Source organism: Misgurnus anguillicaudatus, chromosome 9 (genome assembly GCF_027580225.2).
Source record: "Misgurnus anguillicaudatus chromosome 9, ASM2758022v2, whole genome shotgun sequence".
Lineage (NCBI taxonomy): Eukaryota > Metazoa > Chordata > Actinopteri > Cypriniformes > Cobitidae > Misgurnus > Misgurnus anguillicaudatus.
The window spans coordinates 20,937,454-20,965,373 of record NC_073345.2 but is presented as its reverse complement, the minus strand read 5'-3'; the positions used below and the strand labels follow the sequence as shown (position 1 = coordinate 20,965,373).

General features: G+C 39.0%; 1 protein-coding gene across 10 annotated transcripts in view; it reads left to right on the top strand.

Annotated features, from left to right (window-relative positions):
* gria4b (glutamate receptor, ionotropic, AMPA 4b) overlaps window positions 1–26,519 on the top strand; it is a 102,266-nt gene extending 75,747 nt beyond the window's left edge. Inside the window, exons 10-16 of one of the 10 annotated variants that reach the window (XR_008637761.2) lie at window positions 2,133–2,339; window positions 4,584–4,957; window positions 17,936–18,134; window positions 18,257–18,504; window positions 22,256–22,370; window positions 23,279–23,393; window positions 24,147–24,284. Coding sequence is in view for 8 of the 10 variants with exons in the window: in XM_055179836.2 (XP_055035811.1) it covers window positions 2,133–2,339; window positions 4,584–4,957; window positions 17,936–18,134; window positions 18,257–18,504; window positions 23,279–23,393; window positions 24,147–24,284; window positions 24,903–25,067 (1,446 nt within the window). In the remaining 2 variants the exon portion in view is untranslated. Of the gene's footprint in view, window positions 1–490; window positions 1,854–2,132; window positions 2,340–4,583; window positions 4,958–17,935; window positions 18,135–18,256; window positions 18,505–22,255; window positions 22,371–23,278; window positions 24,067–24,146; window positions 24,478–24,902 lie in introns of those variants that run through there. The other 9 variants (XM_055179836.2, XM_055179835.2, XM_055179838.2 and 6 more) reach the window with 9 other exon arrangements.
* Window positions 26,520–27,920: the final 1,401 nt, after the last annotated feature.

Sequence of the window (27,920 nt, the reverse complement as noted above, 5' to 3'; positions counted from 1 at the left end):
TCATATGTGTGATAAAAATAAACATCCGCCAGTGGCACTGAATCCTTCATAATGTGCTCACGCACAGATTTAGATCTGCAAGCGCTGCAGAATTCCCAGTTGAACCGTGCCGTTTATCAAAACACTCTTTCTGTGTGATCTGTCAATCATTCTGCTGTCCATTAAGACAAAATGTTTTTAGATAGCTTTTTCGAAAGTCCTGTGTAAATGTTCTCTCCTCTGTGTGTGTGTGTGTGTGTCATGTGCCGTTCTTACATGCTGTCAAACATGCTGGATTGTGTGTTTTAATTTTGTTTGTTCATTTTGTTGATTGTAAATTGCCACTCAACGCACTGCATGAATGAGATATTTCTGTATTTTGCATTGCAATGGACCATATAAATGACAATATTCTCAATGTATCGGGTGTTATTGGACTAGATTATGTTTGGGCATATTTGGTTAAAGGTTTTAGAGTGTTGCACCTCAAGCCAAATCCTCCTCTTTTCAGCCCCTGATGAGGAATCCTATATTAAGAAACTGAGACGCTGATGGATTCGATGGAGGTGAAATCAAACACGGACACAAAGAGACAATCAAATTCTCCATGAAAGCAGAATAGACATGCAAGCAGAAACGCTGAAACGTATTTCCTTAGCCAAAACCAATGTGAACTCAAGCATGGAAGAAAAACGAGCTCAACTAGACAACTCAATCATGGGGAAAAGCTGCAGTCATGCTGGAATTTGGAAAACCGAATGGGAACCAAAGGAAGTCTTTATTTTACATTTGTGTCACGTGTATGAAAACAGAAGGACCGGGTTTTATATCATTCCAGTTGTGGGCTTTATGCCAATCTGAAGTCATTGTCCATTATGCATTCATCAAAGCATATTTATTAGCTCATTCTCTTCTCATATTATCCCATGATTTTGAGGTTTGAAGTTATGAGTGTGCTTTTTTAGCAAAAACATCATTTTGCATGCCTGCCTAAATACATACAGTACCACCCGAGGCATGTCGTGAGAATAAAGATCATCCACCGCTTGAAGCTTTACATGCTGCCGGGGCTTTTTACCTGTAGAAAACCACTGCCCAGGAACAACGCTCCCCTGTTATTGTAAAAAAAGATTGAAGGGGACGGCTGCATTCTCATACATCAAACAAATTTGAGATGAAACGACTCTTCCTCTGACATTCGTGCAGAGCTCTCTATTTGCTGTGTGTGAAATATTTAATTCTCTCTACTGGGCTTCCTGCCTTTCATCATTTTAGGCTAGCCATATGGCTTAGAAAATATTTGTCAAAGGGGTGTGCGGGTTTTCTAGATGTTTATGTACATTTTATGGTGTAGGACACCTGTGATGTATTTTTCACAAAACGCAATACTGTGAGCTGAAATTGACTGGTTGTGTTTTGTGGTGTGGCTTTATCTATCACAAATATATTCTCTTTTTTTATGTGACTGTACTCGCATATAGAGAGTATCTTATGAATAACAATCTTTTGAGCTGTATTATTGCTAATGAAAGATTTTCAATAGCATACGTTTCTTAAAGACATGCAATTATGGTCCCTAATTTTGTGGGTCAGTTACTTTGATGTGTTAAATGTATGTACAGCTCTTATAGACAAACAATGTATTGTGTGCTTTGTATGGTATTTATTGTGTCATATATATATGAGCTCACACACTTTTTTTTAAACTCTTTAGGTGTAATTGAAAATCTTTGATATTGTTGTCTGTATTTAGAAGTGTTGTAGAATATTGACTCGTGTTATTTGAAAAGCAATATCTTATTATTATTTGAATGTTTATTTTACAATCACACTGACTTTTCATTTGCAAATAAATCAGCAACATGCAAACATAATGAGTGTAATTATCTTTAATATCTTTTCAAATACAGCTTTATTTATACAATGCAATTTGCAATTTCGCACTGCATTATATTTTAAATACAGATTGTCCAATTAATGTTTCCTGAGTGAATTCAATTAAACAGCATGGCTGCGTTTCCAATTAGACAATTATTTTCTGTTACTGTTATTGTATAACCGCACTGACAAGCTTCCAAACTGTGACGCGTTAAACATTTATTATGCTTTGACCGCTTTCCCATTGAAACCCATTTGTGGTCTTGTTCGTTCAGGAAGGGCCGTACGTGATGCTCAAGAAGAACTGGGAAATGTTCGAGGGAAATGAACAGTTTGAGGGATACTGCGTGGACCTGGCATCCGAAATCGCCAAACATATCGGCATCAAATACAAGATCTCCATCGTGCCAGATGGAAAGTACGGCGCTCGGGATGCAGAGACAAAGATCTGGAACGGGATGGTTGGGGAGCTGGTGTACGGGGTAAATAATATTGAACTTACTTTTCATAGGCACCCAGGTTTTTATATCAGCATAGGTAAGCTTCTTTGCTATTTCAACATGGCTCGGTGTGAATTCGAGCTTTTAGGACTGACGTTCACACAGGCCAAGGTTAAGCACCTCTGAAGCCCCAAAAAAAGAAAACAGTCAACCAGAGGCTGATGTTTATTAATGAATTCAGCGTACAGCCGGCGCTTGTCATCTTGCGGACTTTTGCTGAGCACTGGAATACTGCAAGTTTTTATTTTTCCTGAAAGTGCTGGGCAGTTATGAGAAACTTTAATTTCTTTTTTGGATTAGTCTTGCACGGCCCTGGCGAGGTATAAAGTGTCACTAAGTCACCAGCCATAATCTAGTTTTTTGGATTTGCCAGCAGCACAACTTGCTTCCAGACTTCAGAGCCTCAGTGTTTTCTGTCTTGTGCTGTAAGCATCTTTTCTCACACTGATTAGTTTATCCCACTCCACCAAACTTCACTATTAAGCCTTTTGGATTAAATCCTTGGACTTTAAGGTGTTAATATGCAAATCCTTGTTCAATTAAAGTTGTAAAATATAATGTTAGGAGAGGTGGAAGTCAGCGAATGATTCTTTATTTTCTTCGCTGTTTTCCATTTTTGGTTTTGTTCGAATACACGGTATAAAATCTCAGATTTGCTGATATTTACTCTCAAATCATTTTAACCAGTGGTGTTGTCCAGAAAAACACTGACTTTTTTGTGATTGTTGCGGGCAAAAATCCTTGATCTTGCGGCACGTTTTCTTAAAAAATGCGATGGAATATGCAGGATATTTATACAATTTTATGCGATGAAATTGTTTGCAGCTTTTCATTGATGTGCATGTCGCATAATTCTGCCACTTCCTAACATTCCCATGACAACAGGGGACATGGCTGCGCATGTGTGAAGTAAATGCTATATTTTTCAACTTTCTGCTAAGATATATATGACTTTTTCCTATGAAAATGCGGGGATTATGAAATCATGCTAGCCCTGCATATTTTGGGGGGCAGAAATCTGCAATTTATGCTGAGAAAGGGTGGCATATTTAAAAAATGCGGCCCCCGCATAAATATGCAGACTTTGGCTGATTATGCATTGAATCATGCATAATCACGCTTTTCTGCAGGGACTGATTATTCAATGTTTTGTTTCAGCAAAAGTGTTATAGATTATACTTAGTTCTGTTTTTGTTCGGTACCCTTTTAAAAGGTCCGACTCCTAATATGTACCATTCAGGCAGGGTTGCCAAGTCTGTGGTTCTCCCGCAGAATTTGGCTACACTGTAAAAAATTAGTACTGTACTGTAATTATGCAGCCGTTGCCAGTAACTTACTGTAGAAGATAAAGAATGAAAATGTTTCATGTTCATTTAGCTTTGAACAAACTGTTGCCAGTAAATAACATAAATGTAAAATCTACAGTAAGTTACTAGCAGCTAGTTGCCAGTAATACCCAGCAATACTGTAATTTCTACAGAATTTTTTACAGTGTACTTCAATTCTGTTGCTGCAGGTTGTCTGCGGGTTGAAGCGACCTCAATAATGATAATATTTAGCACTGGGAATGCAAATTAGCAGATGCACCCTGTCAAAAACACAGATTTTACCCCCAGATTGCGATTTTTACCAGAGAACCCCCATCGAAATGCGATTGGCTGATTTTGAGTAGCATTTGGGCAGGTTTCGCTGTGAGAACCGGCCAACCCTGCATTTAGGGACCGATATGTTCCTTTGAGATACCTGTATTTATGTTTTATATACTAATATGCACCATTTAGATACAAAAGTGTACTTTTTGAAAGGGTACCATCCCATTGACAGTTTTTCTACCTTTATTTTTTTAAAATATTGTTAATTAAAAAAATATTGTATTTATTAGTAACTTCCTAATTTGACAGCAGCTATAAATATATAGAACTATAAAAATACACTACTTACACTTGTATATGTGACCCTGTCTGTTAAATACAAGCTTAAGTCTCATAATTTAATTTAAAGATCAGAATCAAAGTTTGATTTCAATCATGACCTTACCCAGGCAATATTTAAAACTTGTTCTTTACATTATGTTGGATGATTTTATGTAGAAAACCATATACAGTAGCACAAAAAAATCTTACAGCTGGGTTTTCATAAGCATGGATATATTAATTATAATAAAATACAAGAAAAGAAAGATACACATGCAGATTTATTATTTACAATGCCTACATTTCTTTCCAGAAAGCGGAAATCGCTGTGGCCCCATTGACTATAACTCTGGTCCGGGAGGAGGTCATTGACTTTTCTAAGCCCTTCATGAGCTTGGGCATCTCTATCATGATCAAGAAACCTCAAAAGTCCAAGCCAGGTGTCTTCTCCTTCCTGGACCCGCTGGCCTATGAGATTTGGATGTGCATTGTGTTCGCCTACATCGGCGTGAGCGTGGTGCTCTTCCTAGTCAGCCGCTTCAGCCCGTACGAGTGGCACACCGAAGAGCCCGAGGAGGGCACTGACGGTCCGCCTAGCGACCAGCCCCCCAACGAGTTTGGGATCTTTAACAGTCTCTGGTTTTCCCTTGGAGCCTTCATGCAGCAGGGCTGTGACATTTCGCCCAGGTCAGTAACTCAAAGCGTTGTTTTAAATGACGTCTGCAAACTTGAAAAGGCCGATTGTTGGGGAAAATACATATGACGTTAGTGACCACAAGTAATCTCAGACAAATGCGGTTATTACTGATACCTGAAATAGAGTCCTTTGTGTAGTTTCCATAGCGATTTGATGACGGGTTTCAAAGTTTGACACGGTTTGAATGAAAGAACAGAAGGAAGCACAGCAAGCTCGGATGTATTCGGTTAAAAACATGCATTAGCAGTCCATGTTTATTTATTGTGCCTGCTTTGGGTGGGATGAACAGTGAATCACACTGATTTGATGATATTTCATATATGTCAGTATATAGCAAGTCATAATATGTTTTACTTTGCATTAAATCATATCTCTAAGCATATAGCAAAATAGCATGTCTGTCTCACCTATGCTTCACTGTTCATTTTCAAAAGTATAGCTTCGTTCCTGAATGCTGATTGGTCACAGCTGTGCAAAGATACATGATATTGTAACCGCTATGACTTATTCACCATATCACTGCGCAGCACCCATACTGGATCATTTTCTACATAGCATAACAACGGGGAAGTATATGAAGAGTTTGGTTCCAAAACGCAATTAATCCATTTTGAATAATTTCGTTAAAAACGTGTTTTCTATACCAAGAAAGTGACAAAATGAAAACCACTATTTTCTGTTACAAACTTTCACATAGACTATTAGGTTATAATGACAAAATTCAAATACATAATTTGATTTTCAAAGACTTTTTATAAAAACTGATTATTTTTTCCGCAAAATGCAATAAATCTATGATTTCCAAGTTTTTTGTGCTATAAATCTATTGAATCAGTATATAAATGTGCATTCATCTTTGCCATCTTATTTTCATTTATTTGACTAGTGCAGTGTTTTTCAAACTTTTTCAGCCCAAGGACCACTTAATCTTCCAATTTTTTTCTGAGGACCACCTAACAGAATCCCACTCTAACACACCCCCAAAAAACAACAAAATAGGAAGGATAAGCTAAATTTAAGTTTAATATGCAACTGTTTCAAGTCAAAAACTTTTTTTTTAAACACAAATGCAATGCTATGTTCAGACATTATTATATACATTTTATTTCATTTGAACAAGTAAATGTGAAATGAGTTACAGCTTATTATGAACAACAAAATCCAATTAAACAAACTATAACAGCCTAGGTCCCTCTTAATGTCATTCCAAAGAGCCCTTAGTTTAAAACTGAGGTGGTGGGTATATGAAGTCTATGGTTGTAACTATGGTAACAATAAAATGCTAAAAAAAAATGTTCCCCTTAATGTCCAAAATCACTGAAATTACAGGGATTATACACATGAAACAAAAACTAGTACATTACAAAACTAATAGATCTGTGGATTTTAGCTGCTTTCAGTTGACGCTTGATCCTTCTTTTGACTCCTCTTTGGTTTAGCCACCCATCCATTTTTACGTTATTAAAACAGAATGGCAAGAACTGATATCACAGTTTTGCAAGTGCATTAAAAATCTATTTAAATAAGTGACGATTGTATAAACACTTGCCTAGTTTAGGTCATCTTTTGGCGGACCACTGGGGGCAACACTTTGAGAATTACTGGACTAGTGGTATACACTGATTTAAAAAAAAAAAAAAAACATTAATGGCATTAATCAAAACACTTACCTTTGTCATATTAAGAACACTGTCATTGCTGCTGGGACGTCGTCGCTAAACTTTTTTACAGCGATCAGCTGAAAAAATGTTTTGGTGTTGCTAGATTTTCGTTGACTTTAAGCAAAATAACGGAAAGTTTTTCAAAAGATCCCCTAAGATCAATGTGTTAGCATGACAAAAGCTTGATGCTGTCGTGTGAGAACAAGCAACAGCCAGCATTTTTCCATCTTCCGAGTGCCTCTCGCGTAAATTATTTGATTTTGATGGCTTACATTTCTTCCCCGCCACAGAAAACCACCACAGGTTTATCAATGCCATTAAAAGTATTATAGTTTTTTATAGTTATTTTATATAATTTTTTGTTTGTTGATCACGAAGTTGGCTACATAGTAGATGTGGAAAACTACGGTTTTGTGTCCATTCAACGCACTGCCATTGTTGTTTACAATGCGTGGAATGGTGCGCTGTGATTTGTTGAGGGGATTTATTGGATTTTGCAGTGAAAAGGACTGGCGTTTATCGTGTTTTGGGAAAAAAGGGAGAAAAGATGACAGAATGACACAGCGGATATCGGATTTTGCGTAAAATTCAGAATTTACTTTTAATAAAGACCAGATACAATAATGATTTAGGCGGTAACTAATTTTTTTTTTTAAATGGCGTTTATTGCGTTTTGGAACAAAACTCTTCATATTTTTTGGAGGATTATATCTTACAAGGGAGAAAGGTTAAATAAAATTACGTATTTGTGGGGATAGAAGTAGAAATAGGAAAGCAAAAATATTTTTTATTATATAAAATAGGGATGCACCAATGTATCTATCAGCCTATAATTGGTATCGGCAGATCAAAGCATATTATCCCCACTATTGGACATCAGCCGATTGCCAAAAATGCGTTATCATGTGTTTCATAACATAATAATTTTAGGGATGCACAATATATCAGCCGACATATCGTTATCGGCCGATAACTGCTTATTTTTGATATTATTGGTTATCGGTCTGATAGCAAAATTAGGCCGATAAATGAAAGCCGATAAATGATGGATTATTTAGGTTTGTTGAACCACTTCACTTGCTCATTGCTGGCCATGTGAAGTTTTGATTGGTGCTTTCTGTGACATAGCACAAAGATGACACGTGTTGTGGACTTAAGAAGAGTTAGTCTAGCGCAAAGACAAGATGTTCGCGGTCTGGGAGTTTTTCATTGTGAAAATAATATGAATATTTATCGGCCTATATATATTGGTTATCGCCCCCCCAAATATAAAGAGTTATCGGTTATCGGTATAGGCCAAAATTTCCATATTGGTGCATCCCTAAATAATTTGAAACAAGAAGTCAAAAACTATTAATATCGGCATTATGTCATTATAAGTAATCGAATATCGGTTTGGGCACAGACATGGTATCGGTGGATCCCTAATATAAACTTTATGAAATGTACTCCATATGCTTATTATTTAATACAAATTGCAATTAATTGCTTTTATCAATGTCTGAATTATATATATTTTGGGACTTTTTATACAAGGACTTTTAAAAGAACTGTATAGTCAATGTATTGCTTCGTTTATTTTCATATCATTGAACATAAACTTGCGCCATATGTCTGAATTCACAGCAGACTAGCGTCATACACTGATGACTTTCACCATTTATGCTGCTAATGGGAAGCCCAATGCCATGACAAAACCTGATTGGTCATTGCCTATCGCATCGCTGTGTGTTGTCGCACATATCGCCTTGTCTGTCTATACAGCCAGTTGTCGATTTTCCGGCCGACAGGAACCAGCCATCCATTGTTACACCGTGTGTCTCTGGTTCTTCCCTCACCTTCGGGTTTCACATCAGGTTCACCCCCTCATCCCTAACCTCTCTTGTGTGTAACAAATACTTGCATTACCACGATAGAGCTCTATAAGAAGTGCTATCAAGAGGAGAGAGAAAAAAACAGGCTTTATTTTTCAGCCCCCACCAGATAAGAAATCACTCATGACAGGACAAGGGGATGAGAAGAGCAATAAAATGCAGAGCACGTGGAGGAAGACAGCAGGTACTTAAAGTGCCGTCGAAACCATAGAGTCTATCTGTTCTGCTCTATAGCCTGCACATCGCAGCGCTGTAGAGGGCCTATGGTTTTGATTTCGCTTAAAAGGAACCATTTAGGTCTTAAGGATCATGCACTTCATCATTTCTGCATAGAATTAATAAGATTCATGAATTGGACCAATGAAATGCCTCTTAAAAGTGGTGAACGAACACTTCCATTAATTTTCTTTAGTATATGCCATTAATTCTCTTTAGTCAGCATGTGCCTTAGCACTCTCCATTTAGACGCAGTAGCACAACGGCGTTACCCGAACGTCTGTACTTGTCCTTTATTTCTCCTCGACTAACAGCCTGCTGTTTATTCAAATGTGAAGATTTGCTTTATACTCGCCTGATAGTTATGTGCATATTTTAAAGCTGAAGTGTGCAATTTTTTTCAATGTTAAAATACTTTATCCTTTAATACGTGGAAACGCTATAAGTAAGCCATTTGTACAATGATTTCCATAAAATAGTCTGTGCGGCGTTCAATATGACCAATAGGGTGGGTTTGGGGCAGCGCTGTGTATTATTTCAATTCGGTTTTTATGGCTTGCTTTTGAATGTGTGATAAGAATGTGCACAGTGTGTGTTTTAATCATTTACTAGTGAACTATCGGTTCATGAACACTCAAAACCGAAGCATTGATCCTATTTTATTTACTTAGCAGTCGATCTATGTTTCATTAATTCACTTTCATTCGGCACCACTCTATTAAATGTGCCTTTACTGTTCACAGTTTGCACGTCGAGTTAAACAGTTTCTAAGCAAGATAAATGATGAGGACGACGGGAAGATGATGGGTATGAAAATGCTGAAGGCGTCTTCAGTGATGAGGCCAGACAGGGTTATAACTCTTGCCTGTTTTCCTGTCGTGTTTTTGGCTCAGACGGCTGGCAGGTGTCATACGCAGAAAGGTAAAGCAGCTTTCTGGTCCTGAGAATAGCCAGCGCCTGCCATGTGCGATACCGCTGCGGTTTTGTACTGTGGTCTTAATGCGTGTGGGCATCAGACCCTGTCAGACATGCGAAGATGGAAAAAATCGTTTTCAATGAGAATTAAGATATGCTAATGATACGTTTGGTTGGACGGCAGCTTTTATGTTTAAACCACATGTATATACCCACATTAAGTCTCTATGCTTCTGTGCCCTAAGTCCTTGAAGGGCTTTGATTGCAGTAATATTTATTTAAGTGTGTGTAAAGCTGAGCTATGAGGATGCTTGTGTTTGCAGGTGTAGTGTGTACTTATGTATAAAGAGGAGGGGATGCATATAAAATAGAGGTTTGGTATTGGTTAGAAAAGCTGTAATTTTGCATCTTGCCAGCCTTATTTTTTTTTTTGCCTTAGCACCTTCGACAACAGTTTATCTCACTATATTTTGTTTAATAGCATGCCATTGGACGATTTTCTTTTCTTGATCTTCCTTAATCTCTCTCTCTGTCCATCCTCCGCTGCTTTTCTCTTTTGTTCCTGCTTTTGTATTTCATGGTCGATCTTTCTCAAATAATTGCCTCTATTCAGTGACTTCTTTTATTCCTTAGATGGCTTGGAAATGATTGTAGGGTTAGAAGGAGAGCGGCATCATGGGATTGATGCCAGGATATGATTCACTCACCACGCCTGTGCTGTAACAGTGAGGGAAATGAGAGAGCGGAGATGAGGCTACAACATTGCCCCAGGTTTTCTCCATGCCAAAATGATCATTTCAGCCCTCAAATCATTTATCTTCGTAAGACACACTGGGATAAAAAGTTGAATCCCTTGAACTGTAATTTCCTTTTAAGATTTATGACCGTACACAGATGAAACACATCCCTGAAATAGCATGTGTTATGACGTGGGTAACGAATGCTACATATGTTTTTCTTTCCGGCCATCCTGAGATTTTTTTGCTTGATTAATTTTTTAATTAAACTGGGAAATGAATTTATATTCAAGTGCATTGGGAAAATTTTATTGTTTTCTATAGTTGGACTATAGGTGAAATTAGTTACTTTTGCATAAGTTACTATTTTGTAATATTGTAACATAATATTGTATTTAACACTTTTAAAATGCTGGGGTTGTTTCCTATGGCTAATGGGTAAAATATAGACGGTTTCATCGGATGCACATGTGGTGATACGATTACGAGTCTGAACCACTGATCTATATAAATGACTGGATTGCTCATAGAACGCTTAACGTAACAGCGTGAGGTGAAGCCAGCGCAGAGTTCGAGCCGCCATCTTGGTATACCCAACCGGCAGACGGCGTCATTGACTTCCATTTAAAATCATGTTTTAAATTCACCCGCTTTACAGCGTATCAGTCACGCAAGATTATTTTTAGAATATGTGTACGTAAATTAACTGTTAATTCTGGTGTTATTTGCAATGTTTATGTTTTAATCGGGCAGGAAAATGGATTTATAAAAAAACGTTAAGGTGAGTGTCTCTGCTGCGTTCTGTTAATGACACGGGTATAAATAAAGTTTGTTTGACATTCAGCTACACGGTCAGCGTTATTTCTTATTTCTCTAAATAAGTTTAGGTAACTTGTAAGTTTAGATAACATAAAACCAGCAAATTATTGCATGCACATACGGTACAAAGTATGATTATTTTTTTAGATTTCAGAATGAGCACGTTTGTCATTAATACTAAATATGTTGCGGTCTATCTGCTGATCTGATACTGTAATGAAGATGAATGTATAATAACTGATTAAAAACTAAAATGTACAACTTTCAGTAAATAACTATGTACATGCTTAGGACGTTTGTGTTGTAATAATGTACAGGGTAACTTCAGATATAAAAACGAAGAATAGGAAAGTGATGTTTTATCATTAAAATCTGATCGCGTCCATTGATTTAATAGAATGTTTGGGTATACCAACATGGCGGCACGGTGGCTTCACAGTTGTGATGTCATGCGCAATCAAGTCATTTATATAGATCAGTGGTCTGAGCGGAACTTTAATTTCAGTCTCGGTTTGTTTAATAATGTGACTAGTTGCTAAACTGAACTCTTGAACAAATACCTCTTAGAAAATAACAAATGTTTTGGTTTCCTTAAGACGCGTGAAGACGGCGATCATGGATTACCGCTATTTGAGGTTTGGCAGCCGATCTGTACTTAAAGGCACACAAGGCAAGTCTGAGTATTATTTCTCTACTAGCTCCCCCTAGTGTCTGGGAGTAAATGCTTTCTATATCTGAGACTACGAGACTAAAGAGAGAGTCTTCATTCGTCATGTAATGAGTCATTTAACCATATACAGACTTACGAAGATGATTTATTAACATAAAAATGCTGCCTTGTGTCCCTTTAAGATTGCATACATTATTTAGTACAAATTTTACACAGAAACGTTAGCTAAGTGTAGTTTTTGATACGCTTTAGCTATGATTTGAACTAAGGTTGTCTACTTGTTGTTTATTTTGCTCGTTATCAGAAATAAACTACTCTAAAAGGACTTTGTTGTTATTAATTCATAACAGAGTTTACCGGAAGTCACCAAAGCCGTTTGTTTATGTTGTTACTGCTGAAACCGTCTATAGACAAACAATTTAAATTGTTGTAAATTGGAGATGGTCCTCACTCCTCACTGCAGAACACGACATCCAGGAAGCGAGGTTGGATCTAGATCTAACTCCTCCCACTTTATATACTTTGCTCCACGAAATGAATATATATTTGCGTCATATTTAGTTGCAACCTGTGGTCGCCAACGTTCGCTCTTATCAATTTAAATCTACATTTGATTAATAATATAGTCGAGAAAGATTCATAATTTAGTAAGTAATGATCACAGTAAGTGGAAGGGGAGGTAAGGGACACGTTCCCGACAGGGTGATATCACTGAAGGGATTTATTTGCGACCCAGTTGGCTGTACATTATCTCACTTATTAAACGGCTATTCCTATACGAGTAAATATAAAAACACAATTTTATTTGATATCTTTTATTAGCACATTTGTAAGAAAAGTAAACCTTCTGCGAGGGAAACCTGTTTCCTAATGGCTATAAGACGCGTTAAAACAAGTTCAAAGTCCATATGAGATAAGCATATAATTTATTAATTTCTAAATAACATGCCATATCCATATGTTAATTACTTTGCATATTTATACTGTATACATTCAACTGCACATGGTAAGATTACTCGTAGTACCCTGAAATGTTTTACTCCAAAACATTATAGCAAAACACCTTACATTTCACCTCAAAGTCACTACTTTTATTGTAGTCATAAGTAAAGTTTGTTTTTCCGTCAAAAGAATAACTTAATTTAGTTACGACTCAGTGCGGAAATGGTAACGCAACAAGAAGCGTATGACGTGTCTTGTGGTTAAACTGCCGACCAATCAAAATGGATCCAGCCCCGCCCCTAGATCTAAATCTAACCCCGCCTCCTGGATCTGGATCCAACCCCGCCCCCTGGATGTCGTGTTCTGCAGTGAGGCGCTACTGTTAAATTGTCCAAATGTCTATATTTAACCTAACTATGGGTTGAAACCAGTGTTATAGTCCAATCCAACTCCCAGTCCAACTTGTGGTCCAAGTCAAGACAAAGACCAGAGATCAAGTGTCAAGCCGAATCAAGACCAAGTCCAATTTGCAAATTGAGTTTGCCTATATTTGACCCCACCAACAACCCAGCATTTTTTAAGGTGTTGTGTTCCTTAGCACTGGTTATACATTCTCAGGAACAAAGGTTCAACAGCTATTACTGGGGTGGTACCCTTTCAAAAAGTGAACTCTTAGGCTGCCTGTTTGAAGTGACTCAATTCCGATTTTTCCCTCTCAAGTGGCACAGATCAGATATGACCCACGGCATGTAAGCAGGAAAAAGCGCATGAAATCCGATATTCTTTGATCGGTTTCAGGCATCCATCATATGTGGCAATTTATCGGATACGAATTGGATACATGCATTCGCGTCCGCAGTTTATCGGATAGACTCTTATGAGTCACTTAGAACAGTGGTTTTCAAACTGGGGGCCGTGAGATGGTGCCAGGGGGGCCCCAGTTTTAAGACATTTTATGAAATACATTAATTTATCATAAATTCTGTGTAGTTAAACCTAAAAAAATAAGGCTACTAACCAAAAGCCCTCCTTTTTGTATAATTTAATGGTTTTTTAAATTAAAATGTTGAGGTTTAGAACAGTTTTTTGTCACAATTTTTCTTTGGGGGGCCGCGAAGGAATGCACCGCACACAAGGGGGGCCGCACGCTGAAAAAGTTTGGGAACCACTGCCTTAGAAGACTCATGACTTTTCTTAGCAGGGCAATAGAGGACGATGGCTCCACTTAGTGGAGTAAGGTTAAAGTTTAATGTCTTGTTACAGAAAAACAGCCCTATAATCTTGTCTAATAATTTTGTCTGTGTCCACTGCGTTTCGCGACATTTTAGTTCCTCTAAGGTTTAAACTATTCCGGGTCAGTATGTCTACCTTACATTGTTTTGCAAAGTGTTTAGTGTAAATGAAGATATTGGATACGAGTCACTTTTAAAGATTATGCAAGTGGGTCGTCAAAAAGAAGTACATCGGATACAGACAACAAATCAGAATTGGGCATCAAGGTTTGCAGTGTAAATCCTGCATAAAATGCTGGGTTATTTTTTTTAACCCAGGGTTTGGTCAAAAGTGGGCAAACCCAGCTGTTGGGGAAAAATTAACCTAGAAAATGAACGACCCAGCATAGGTTTAATTACAACCCAATGGGTTGGGTTCGTCCCTTTTTGACCCAACGCTGAGTGTACAGCTGCATACCAAAAACAGGTATACACATCTGTACGTAAATGGTACATATTAGGACCGTTTTACTATTTTTTGTAGTGTATGTTCTGTTATGCACAGGCTTTGTTCATACTGTTAGTATTTTTTAAGACCAAAGCTACCGCTTTCTCTATCCAACAATGCTGAGAGATAGAAATTGCTGCTAAATATGAATGAACGTATTTCAACTTGCTGATGTAAGAGCTTGCTCTCTGATTTCTCCAATTTGCCGGTGGAAGTAGAGATCAGTAATGTGGAGTATGATTGTGAATGACTGGTCTCATGCATGGAGAAATTGATTTGCAGGTATTAAATCTTAATCAGAGCAGTAGAGAGGAAACCATGAATAAATAAAATGCTGGAGGCTTACTGTGGCTGCAGGCAGTGACCTTTCCATTTATCTACAGCATGTCAAGGTCTCTCTATTCCAGTCTCGCTCGCCTTACCGTTACCGACTTCCTCCACGCCGGCACCCATTAAACCTTTGCTAACGTTTTAGAATGTAATTTTAATTCTCCAAACATCCTCTCGTTCGCTCATATGCGCAGATGCTGATGTGTCTTTTTTCGATGAGAAATCTGCATTACGGCTGCAGTGAGTAATGCACAGGGCGACAGTAACGTATTCAATTTCACAGCTCTAATGGCACCGCTTTGATAATGAGCCGCTTTGAGGAATGCGCTGGTGATGGTTTGCTTATTTTGGATGTGAGTGCGTGTGAAATCCAGAGAGACGGTCTAACTCTTATCATTGAGCTGTGATCAGAGGGTCTGTGTTACATGAAATGACATGATGAGAGACCAGAGGAAACGCTCATTTGTTCATAAATCATACGTCTTTATGAATGATACTGTATGCCGGGCTACAGCTCTGCAGCGAGGCCTGAGGGGTGACTCACTGGTTTCGTGTCCACTCAATTTAGGCTCTTATTAAATTGGCTTTGTCTCATGAAGTCAAATCCATTAGGCGCGGTTAGCGCAAGAGCCGGCGCATCTTATCTTCAGACGTCACTTGGCTTGAATGGTGTGTCTGCATACAGGTTAGCGTTTAGCGGTAACTAACCATTCCAGGAGCGAGTGTGCTGAGTTACTGTGTATTCAATCTGGAATTTTAACATCACATGTCACAAAATGTATTTGGCACGAATAGGTTAAAATGAGTATTTTTAATTCTTTATTTAATACATTTGTACATTCCTTGCTGGAATATGACCCATTCGTAAACATCAGGGTTTTAAATAGGGGTGTAAATCGGACAATTCATTATGATTTGGTACAAAAAAAAAAACGTTTTTCTCCGCCAGGGATACGATTTTTGCCGATATATCAAATGCTTCTTCGATCCGATTTGATTAATATTTTTATATTATATGCCTGGTTAAGCAGTTACATTTTTACATACAAATGCAACCAAAATATATAACGTGAACATTTAATTAAACTATTTAAAAATGGCACAATCTCTGTCCCGATTGGAACATTTACAACAACAAACAAAAAAAATACACTTTTTTTACTCCTACAACCGCTTTGTTTTTGCATCGCATTCACTTGCTGACGCTAGCAGATAAAAAAATTAACAAAAATGCGCGCTACGTCCTATGTGGAGAATGTCAAAATAAAGGTAGCTTAAATCGATGTGGCATTGATGCATCAGATCGTTAGAAATAAAATCGATGTATCGATCTATATCGATGTATTGTTACACCCCTAGTTTTAAACTGTGCACCCTAAAAAATGCTGGGTTATATTTGGGTCAAAAAGGAATGAAACCATTTCACCAGGTTGTAATTTAATCTTTGCTATGTTGTTTTAACCATAGTCTGTAAAAAAGATGGACGTAGTGTTCGTGACGTCACCCATTGGTTTGTGAAGATCGTTTTTGAAGCTTAAAGTAGGCATTGCCTGCCGTCGCCATCTTGGCCACGTGTCATTGCGCATCACTCGCGGATATTTGAAAATGGGTAAAGAGTCGGGACGTGGGTGAAGCTGAGGTGTCTGGTTGCTGAACCCACGGCCGCCTAGCGCGATTCTAGTGACCGCAGTGGCTGTTCACCCCTCACTCAAGTGGCCACGCCCTTAATTATTAATGTAATTTAATTGGAGGAGTTACAAAAAAATTTACCCCCCTCACAGTTGTCATGAAGAGCAAACTTAGCTTTACAGACCAAAAACTATCTTTGTACCAGGCTGTAAACATATTATTTTCTACTGTAAAGTTGGGCATTTTAACATGGGGGTATATGGGAATTGACTCCCTTTTGGAGCCTGCCTCTAGCGGCCAGTCGATGAATTGCAGTTTAAGTCACTTCCGTATTGGCATCATCAGAGAGATTGGAAGGTTGCCCCTTGGTTTTAACCCAAAACGCTGTATTGTTTTAACCAATTGATGGGTAAAATCTAAACATTTCCTGGGTTAATTTAACCCACGGGCTAGGTTCCTCCATTTTGACCCAGTGCTGGTTTAAAAATAACCCAGCATTTTTTGTGTATTTGACTATGTCCTAAATTGGAAACAGGGTTGAAAGAAATGGCAAGCCGGACACAAAACGAATAGAATATAAACCAGCATAAATATTATTTTGTTTGACCATCTGACTTTTCTAAAGATCATGAAAAAAAAAACAATTTTTGCTTTCACTATAATTCAGTATTATTGAGCACCTTTAAAAACATATTATTAAATCCACCATGCCTCGACTCAAGAATGTTTCCTTGACAGCAAAAAGAAGGACAGACCTGCATAAATTCACAATGGCCATTTTGCAGTGCGGTCGTGTAAAGTGATTTGCATAAACAGGGCGAGGTGGGAATTTAAACAGCGTTGGGTTTTATCGCTTCGCCTCCATTGTGCTTGACGTCCCCGCCTGCCCACTCTAAATAGCCAATCTGTCTTCACGGTACCCAGTCAGAGAGATCTCCCTTTTAGTAAAGGAGAACCTCATCCTGCATATGGCTTGTGATGCTGAGTCACAAGTTCAAGGGTTTGCAGTTTTTGTCAATTAAAAGTATAATGCATCTGCTGCAGGGTCACCATATACTAAATAAACTTCATATATTTTGTGTTTAAATGAATACTGCACCCAAAATAGAACATTTTGTCCCTCATTTGACCCCACAGTAAGAAATCAATACCGGCGCCTGTGGTGCAGGTTGGATGTCAGTGACATCAAAAGTCATTTGTTCTCGTCTCTGAAGGTCATCTGATTTGAGAACTGACAGTATTTTCAATTTTGGGTGATGTTAAATTCTTAATTTTTCCTTTTTGGAGCTCTAACCTCTGTTTTCTTCTCTTGCTTCCTCCAATACTCTTTCCTCCCTTTCCTTTCTTATTTTTCTACGTTATTATCCTCTCTCACATCGCTCTGTCATTCACAATTTCTTCAAACCCACCCTACATGGTCATTTCCACTCTCCTCCTCTCCCGATTGCCGGTGTAGGTCTCTTTCTGGACGCATCGTAGGTGGAGTGTGGTGGTTTTTCACCCTGATCATCATCTCCTCCTACACAGCCAACCTGGCTGCTTTCCTCACTGTGGAGAGGATGGTGTCACCCATCGAGAGCGCAGAGGATCTTGCCAAGCAGACAGACATAGCGTATGGTACTCTAGACTCGGGCTCCACCAAAGAGTTCTTCAGGGTGAGTGGGTGAGGTTAACGGAGGGAGGAAGTGATGTAAGAGCTGATATTGATATTCATTGACTAACAAAGCTATGTGTCCCCATTCGCTGCACTTCACTGAAATTCTCTACCAACTTTCAGAGGTCAAAGATCGCCGTCTACGAGAAAATGTGGAGCTACATGAAGTCAGCAGAGCCCACGGTGTTCACCAAAACCACGGCGGAGGGCGTGGCACGGGTGCGAAAGTCCAAAGGGAAGTACGCCTTCCTGCTGGAGTCCACCATGAACGAGTACACGGAACAGCGCAAACCCTGCGACACCATGAAAGTCGGAGGCAACCTGGACTCCAAAGGCTACGGGGTGGCCACGCCCAAGGGCTCACAGTTAAGGTGGGTGGAGTAGTATAACAATATCTCGTGTGTTGTTATGGTATTCCACCTTCCCTGGCGTGCCTATTTCTATTTCTTCTCTTTTTTTTAATTTTGCTTCTCTCACATTCATGTTCTTGTATGCATTGTGCTACTTCTTTGTTTTTATGTAGCTTCAAGCAGATAATTGCATGCCTGGAGATGAAAACTGGACGAAGAGCGTGAATTTTGATGAACAAACAAGCCTGTGAAAATCTACCTGGTCTGACACATCCTGGCTCTCTTTAACACGTACACGTTCTAATAGGAACTCATTCATATGTATAATATTTTACCATACAAAGCAAGGCTTTCCTAAAATTGAGAAGGGTCGCTTACAGATGATGGTAGCACCCAAAAAGAGCCGTTTTGTTATGAGTTACCACTGGGTCTGTCTGATGCTTCTCCTGATAATGGGGGGAAAGCAACCAATGGTTAGTAAAGTGATGTCAGATCAGTGCAGAAGACTCACATGGCTTCAGATGTATGGCACTGTCTTCTTTTAATGCACTTCTTTCTCTTCTCCTCCTCAGCTCAGATGTCTCACTACATTCTTTCCTCCTCCTGTTTTTTGTTCTTGTGTTTGTGTCAATGTTGCATTCAGGATAAAATCGCATTTAGGACAAACCTCTCTTAAATCAATTTAGCCTAAAGAAAAATATATGTTACCCCCGTTTCACCCCACAAGCGAAAGTGGCGCAGTAGGGTCGCCTGAGCTGCGCGTCAAAAGAGCGTTTGCGCACGTGCCCATTGTGCTTTCACACCGGCTCGGTTGTAGCACTCGACGCACAGCTTCCCACCAATAAATCAATCTTAAGTTCACTTTATTTTACATACATTGATGAGCAAAAGCGTTTCTTTGACTGTCAGTGTTGTTATGCATCTGTGACCGGTTTAATCCACATTATTTTCATGCTTTTCTGGTTTGTGTAATGAAGTAAGTAAGAAAAGGATATAAAAAACCCATGGCACATTATCCAATCTGTTTCTCTACTTTTTGATAAAACATGGGGGTTTAATCAGTGATTGACAGCCCGATGTTATCGCATTCCTCTCTGACATATAAACTCACCTAAAGGATTATTAGGAACACCATACTAATACTGTGTTTGACCCCCTTTCGCCTTCAGAACCGCCTTAATTCTACGTGGCATTGATTCAACAAGGTGCTAAAAGCATTCTTTAGAAATGTTGGCCCATATCGATAGGATAGCATCTGGCAGTTGATGGAGATTTGTGGGATGCACATTCAGGGCACGAAGCTCCCGTTCCACCACATCCCAAAGATGCTCTATTGGGTTGAGATCTGGTGACTGTGGGGGCCATTTTAGTACAGTGAACTCATTGTCATGTTCAAGAAACCAATTTGAAATAATTAGAGCTTTGTGACATGGTGCAGTATCCTGCTGGAAGTAGACATTAGAGGATGGGTACATGGTGGTCATAAAGGGATGGACATGGTCAGAAACAATGCTAAGGTAGGCCGTGGCATTTAAACGATGCCCAATTGGCACTAAGGGTGTGAGCTCAGGCAAATTGTAGCCTCTTTTCCTATTTGTTGTTGAGATGATTGGTACCCAGTGGGGTCTTCTGCTGTTGTAGCCCATCCGCATTTCGCCCACAGGATTGATACATACAGGATGTTTTTCCCTTTTCCCCATTTTTTATAAACCCTTGAAATGGTAGTGCATTAAAATCCCAGTAACAGAGCAGATTGTGAAATGCTCAGACCGGCACCAACAACCATGCCACGCACAAAATTGCTTAAATCACCTTTCTTTCCCATTCTGACATTCAGTTTGGAGTTCAGGAGATTGTCTTGACCAGGACCACATCCCTAAATGCATTGAAGCAACTGCCATGTAATTGGTTGATTAGATAATTGCATTAATGAGAAATTGAAAAGGTGTTCCTAATAATCCTTTAGGTGTGTGTACAATATAAGCATATACCAGGTAGATTTGTATCATAGTTCATTTAAATGTTTTTATGATTTGGGCAAAATCAAATGGTCATGGTGACTGTTAAAAACACACTAGACATACATGATTTTATGGTAAAATTGTGACTTTATCACGTCAATCCATGAGCATTTAAACCATAAATAATGTACTTTAATTGAACACCAGCAACGCAGCAAAAAATAGACCCGGCGTCGATCCAAAATTAACGTTAACATTTAAAAACCATACAGTAAATAATTATTACCAACTAATTGTTTCGCATTTTTGTAATACTACAAGTAAATGATATCATATATTTTTAGCTTATTTTGCTTGCGGATATGTGACACCCAGCCTGATCTTACAAATTATTACGTAGGTTATTTCGTATGAATTTGTACGAAGTAAATGAAACAAAAACGAAACCCTGCCCCTAATGTTACAGGAGCAAAAGCAAGTCGTAAAAAAATTTTTACAAATTATTACAAATTAGCCACCCGTACGAATGGTGAGGTCATAATTGAATTTCTAGTAAAGATACAATGTGATTTTATTTAGTTGCACAACATGAGGAATATTTTCAGTCGCTCCGGAGTATAAGTCGCATCAGTCAAAAATGCGTTTTGAAGAGGAAAAAACATATATAAGTCGCACTGGACAATACGTTGCGTTAATTTAGAAAAAGGCAAGTTATTCAACTTAACAATAGCACAGAACAGCAGGCTGAATATGTGTCCGTACATGTTAAAGTAACATAAACAGGTATTTACATGATACACAATAGCATATCGAACATACCTGGGAGGCTGAATAGGCTAAATTAACACAACAAGCCAAATCAAGTTCAAAAAGATCCCGAAGTCATTCCGCATCACTGAATCCATTGAATTACATAAATACAGGAGCAGCATAGAGCGGACTCTCACGGCTGTAGACGGTAATAGTTTCTCTTGGTTCATATGAAATAATTTTGATGTATAAGACGCACCTAACTAGAAGTTCCAGGACCTGCCAAACTATGAAAAATTTCCAAAAATACAGTAATTTCGACTCATTTAATGAAGTAACATTTGTTAGAAGATGCTTGCATTTCTTTCTTGAGCAGATGTAAGGTTAGATAAAGTGAACTGTTAGTAAAGTCTTGATTTATTTCACATGTAGCTCACCAGCTTCAATTTTTACTCCCCGTTGGTGCTCGCCGAGTGTTAAATTTGGATCCTGCCTGTAAGCTTTTTCATGTATAAAATTACGAATGGCTGCCTGGTGTTTATTATCAGAATTGCGTTGCCAGCTCCCTTATGTTGAGCCGGGGGTTGGGAGTGCAGGGGTCTTGGGAATAGGATCAAACACATTCAGCACTTTCCAAAGCTTAAACCCTCGGCGCTCATTTAAACCGTCTGTAAGCAGCATATAGGCAAGTAACAGGCATTCAATATTGTGAGGTCCCTTTGCGCATCTCACAGCAATATTGAGTGCATAGTAAAGCGTTAGATGACGGGAAATAAGGAAAGGTGGGGGTGAGCTTTAAAGCGCGGGGAGATATTGATTTTTCCATTCCCCCATCTGGAGGTGTGTAGCATGAGAACGAATAAGGCTGGTGTGAACGAACACTAAAAAACAGGAAAAGAGAGGTTTGTCCACCGTGCCTTAAGTGTTTTATAAAGGGAAGTGGGGTCGTTGACTAATCTGTAGAGCTTTCCACCCATTTCTGTCTTTATTTACCCTGATTGGATATCTGCTCAGCTATGACAAACTGCTGCTACTGACAAACTATGTTTTATCGTTTCAAGAAGTGCCGTTAACCTGGCAGTTTTAAAACTGAATGAGCAAGGCCTGTTGGACAAATTGAAAAACAAGTGGTGGTACGACAAAGGAGAATGTGGCAGCGGAGGAGGTGGTGAGAAGGTTAGCCACTATGTCAACCAACGCGGGTAACCAGTTTCCTCTGTAACGGGGGCATCTGCCGGGGCGACGCCACATACCTGACCTTCATTCTGACATTATTTAGCCTGAAGGGAGAGAGAGGAACGCAATTACTGTCAGAGCACAAATATTCGCCGTGAATACCGGGCACAGATTCCCTCTTTGATCTTCTAGCATTTACTGTGTTTAGCGTCGAACCGTGTGAACTGCTTTAGAAGTCAGTTCATATTTCTGGATCCATTTTTCTCCTACTAAGGCAAAATTACTGCTTGTTTTATTATAACATCATTTGTAGTAATGCATTTGGCAGATGCTCATAATAGCTTACATTTCGTCATTCCATGCAATCCCTGAAAATCAAACCCTGTTACCTTGGGATTGCTAGCTTCATGCTCGATTACAGAGTTATGAAAATTCCTCATAAAATGAGAAATGTATTCATGAGGGTATTTATTTGAGTTAAACGGTGCTGCAGTGTTGCATAATTCATATAATGCATTAAACACACAAAGCAAAGTATTTATTATATATATATATATATACAGTATATAGGGATACAATGAGGTTGATGCTCACGGTAAAGGCCAATAATTGTGGTTTAACAGTAATTGCTCCCAGTGTTTCATTCAAGAAATGCCGTGGCAGTATGTACCCGTTACCAAAAGCGATGGAGCAGGGTCCCATCCAACCCCATGTCTGCGGCTCCAGTCCAGGGCCTTGAACGTTCCTCTTTTAAACGGAGGATAGAGACATGTTTAACGATGGGACCTTCGGCTCGGTCACTTTGCCAGTGCAACTGCTGTGTCAGCTGTTATGAGTGAATAACATAAAATAACATGTCCTATGATGTTATTTATGTTATTTGTGTTACATCCTCTGCGCGGTTGAAGAACCCCAGTAAACCTTGCCGTTTTGAAACTGAGTGAATCAGGCATCTTAGACAAGCTGAAAAACAAATGGTGGTACGATAAGGGCGAGTGTGGACCCAAGGACTCGGGAAGTAAGGTCAGTCTCCACAAGTCTGGGACCATCACTGTTGTCTAATACTCACGCAGGCATGGTGTCAGGCTATGAGAGGAAGAAAGCAAGCAATATTATAAGTTGCATGCATGCTCATCTTTAGGGAGAAAGAGAGGTTTGTGATTTTTTTAAGCATGACCTGCTTTTCTTCATTACATCTTCATGTTTATTAATAGTCGTACGCCCTTAAACCCATTACCCCGAGAGGAATGGAAGTGACTGAGCTTGAAAGTTTCTCCAAGTTTACATAGCCGAGCGTACAGTTGATTTTGCGCATGACAACCCAAGCGGCCTGACTTTTGTGGATCCCTCAGAGAGCTAGAAAAGCCTCCGACGTGGAGATAAGTGAGAAACATAGTGAGAAGTTAAATCCTGTGTCTGATCCCTTTAAGAGACCTCGCAGTGTGTAATAATAACACTTGCGATGATAACAGGAACTAGAAATCCATTTACAGCATCTACAGTCATTAAATACTAATTGTCACCCCTAAATTGCTGTCAAAGCATTGATGCCTGTCTAGTAAAAATATCCAAGAGGTCAGCAAGACTTAGCATCAAAGCCAATTGCGAAGACATCTATGTAAAATCTCTATATATGTGTGTGTGTGAATGTGTTTGTAGTCGAATGCTGGTAGTGAGTAGATCCGTAGAATAGCAATGTGTGCGTGTTTGTGTCCCATCGCCGCTCCCGTCCCGTTAACGATCCTCTCTCTTTCTGTTCCTTCCTCCCGCATTCAGGACAAGAGCTCGCAGGCTCTAAGCCTCAGTAATGTGGCTGGGGTCTTCTACATTCTGGTCGGTGGCCTGGGCCTGGCCATGCTGGTGGCCCTCATCGAGTTCTGCTACAAGTCCCGAAACGAGGCCAAGAGAATGAAGGTGGAAGAGTCTGAACGTCGCCCTTCCTCTCCTCTCCCCAGCCCCGCCCCCATCCCCAGTCCCCGCCCCTCACCCGGGCCAAGTCCCACCCACAGCACTCAAAGTTTAGCCACATATAGAGAGGGTTACAACGTCTACGCCACTGAAGGAGTAGAGATGTAGGAGGTCAGATGTACGTAGGTGACCGGGAGCAGTAAGTGGAGCTCCTTATGTTTTCACCGCAGTAGCTTGCCGTGTTGAGCCCGTGGTAAAGCTTCTTGTGTTTGTGATGTCCTTGTTCTGTCTCCTCAACGTGTATCCCAAGTGGAGAATAGCATTCACATATCTGTGCATGCCGAAGACTGAGGTAGCCGATTTGCACTCGAATAGATACGCAAAGTTGCCTGAAAGATGGCAGCGATCAAGCAGTGATTTTATTGTAGGCATAGTCTTGAAAATCCCCTACTTGTGATTTTTCCAGTATGGAAGAGTTGAAGGACTATGCCAGATGCATCCTTCATCGCAACTGTCATAATCTGTGTTTTTTTATATGTGCTTGCTTAATAATGTGTGCTCATTCAAATAATAATGTCTCTTAAAAAATATTTTCCGCTGACACTGTCTCTTCTCCGAACGCAGCTCACCTTCACCGAAGCCATGCGGAATAAGGCGCGCCTGTCTATTACAGGGAGCGTGGGTGAGAATGGGCGTGTCCTGACACCCGACTGCCCGAAGGCGGTCCATTCTGGCCCCTCCCTGCGACAGACCTCCGGACTGGCTCTGGTGTCGTCTGACTTACCGTGAAAACCAAAAACGTTCAAGTGCCTTAAACACCACGAAAACCGCAAACATCAGAAAAAACCAACCCTGCAGCAATGACGCCACCACGCTGAGCAATCGTGAAGGAAAATCACCGATTCGAAAGATGGAACGGAAACGAGGGCAGCTTCGCACATTGGAGTCCCTGGGGTGCCACCACAAGATATGATATATAGAGGATGGTTACCACAGACAGTGAGACTTCTGTGTTTTTTTGTAATTTACTCTCTGCCTTTGTGGATGAAGCAGATGAACGGGAAGACGGGAATCATGACTGAACTGAATCTTGTTGAACGTTTTGGCAAATCTGCTTGTTCTCTGCCATAAACCTTGAAACATTGGTTAAAATAAACCGTCTATAGTTAAAATGGGCATTTATTTGTCCAGGTACAGTATTAACAACAACGTAAAGCTTAAACTGTGAAGAAGAGTTAATATATATTCTATAAAATCGTACCTAAATAAATTATTTACATCATTTTGTAAATAGGAGACTGTACAACTCGCTTGCTTTTTAAAGATTTGTAAATAGCCAATTCTGTAGTGTTATTCACTTTTTAATCCATCTTTAGAAAAGGATTCATCGCAATAATGCTTAGACAAAAAATGAAAACACAAAAATGATTTGATATATATGTAGATGTATACCTCTTTGGACTTAATAACATGGGCATGTTATCAGTGCCAGTGACCTATGCGCTCATGATTTTCGGGAATGTGGCGCACACCCTAGTGCCCATATCCAAGCCATGCCCTGCATATAATCACTGTGCAGTTGTAGACCATGGTACCCTCTAGACTGTTTTATTTTTATTTCCACACAAACAGATTTTATTTTCGATTTATGTGATGGATTATTAAGAAAATATTGAAGAATAGCATATTTAAAAAATATTTAAATGTTTGTCCATTCATTTTAGAGCAGACGCGTCTGAAAGAAATGAAATGAAATAAATTCAAGAGAGCTTTCATCACAGCGCTTTCTTTCGACTTAACTGTGCAAACAACAAAAGAAAAACGAAGAAAAAAAAGTGTACAGAAATGAACACGGACCACCTCTGAAGACACTGTTTGTATTGTGAGAGCCATGGTCAGAGCTCAGCTCAGGCCTTTTATGAAAACACTGTGTAACCTCATCCAGGCCTTTAGTTTGTTCTCCAGAAACTGTAGCAATGGAGCGAACTCCAGTCACCGAATCTGTCCACACGGGCCTTTACTGGACGGCTAGACGTAAATAAATGGACAATCTCGAAGTATCAGGACACCATAATGGACTACTGATCAGTCTCTCTCTCTGTTTACTGCCCAATTCTGTTCAACTCACATTTCACCTGATAAAGTGCAATTTTATGGTCTCTCTTTCCTTGTTTTGATGAATACACAGAGTTTCACTAACTCTTACAATCTGTATCTCTCTCTCTTTCTTTATCTCTCTCTCTCTCTTGTTCTTTCTCTAAAAATAAAAAATCATTCATAGAGATACACAATGACCCCTACGCATTAAAGATCAGTCAGAGTGGCATTAGTTTTTTCAGAGTCTCTAATGCTGTGATTAAAGTGGTGTCCTAAATGGGTTGATATGATAAAATTGTAAATATTTATTTTGATCTTCATTTTTTAGTAAAATGTTAATGGCCACAATACTGCTCTCGTGTGTCTTTATTTCGCTTTTATAATGGGATTTCAAGTCTCAACAAAACATAACCAACAATCTAAATCACAAAATCTAATTCAAAGTATCCATGAATAGAAGTGAATCACCAGGCTTCCTACGTGATAGGACATGTACTCCAAAGTGGCAGGGACAAGAAAATAAGATCTATTTGAAAAGAGGGGGTTATGACAAGGGGTAAACAATTTCTTTTTGGACCAAAGTACTTAATGACAATAAATGGGCCTTGGAGAGGATGGGCCCTATTATAGGTACTCTTCAGCTATATCCACTTAGAGTACAATCATTACAAACTCAGTGCATGCAATTGTAACCATAAATGGCAAAAAAGATACAAAAATAGGGTTAATTTATCTTAACAGCTGCCTAAACTTTAGTTTTAGTCTCGAGCAGATGGTGAAAGTGACCACGTTATAAAGTCACAGATAAAAGACCACAAAGCACTGAATTTCTTCTCTAACTATAAGGGCACAGGAAAGCATGAAGGGGATGCAAAAAATCTGACAGAAAAACAGCAGTTGGGGCTGAACATCAAGATGTTGTACATATGTTACAACACAGACAACAACACTAATGACCTTCAGGAGTTTGTCATTCAGATGTGTGACTCCAAATGTGCCAATACTCATCTAGCACAGTAGTCTATATTCAGAATTTTTAATAAACATCTTTTGTGTTTCTTAGATTGTGTCACAAAGGTGATTATTTTAATTTGTTTCAGTAAAATGAGTATAATCTCCATTTTTATCTTGCTCCACTACTGTAAGGCCAAATATATATATATGTATATATATATATATATATATATTTGTGATGTGTAGCTTTTGATAACTCGGACAAATTCAGCTGACCTTCTCAGAAACTTCACATCACACAACACTGATATGCCAACCGTTGATATTGATATGCCAACTACCATTCAAAGCTTCAAGGTCACGGAGGCTTTGAAGCTTTAAGAAAAGCTCACTGTAAATATGGTGCGTGCGGGAAATCAAACCCTTTATGATGTCGTGCTGTGATAATGTTTATGTCTATGGTTTACATCACATTGAAATAAGACGGTCATTGCATTTTAATAGCTGTTCCAGTAGATTTATTTCAGACTTGTCACTTAAAATATATGTTTTTATTGATATAGTAATTTTTATTAACAAATTAATATTTTA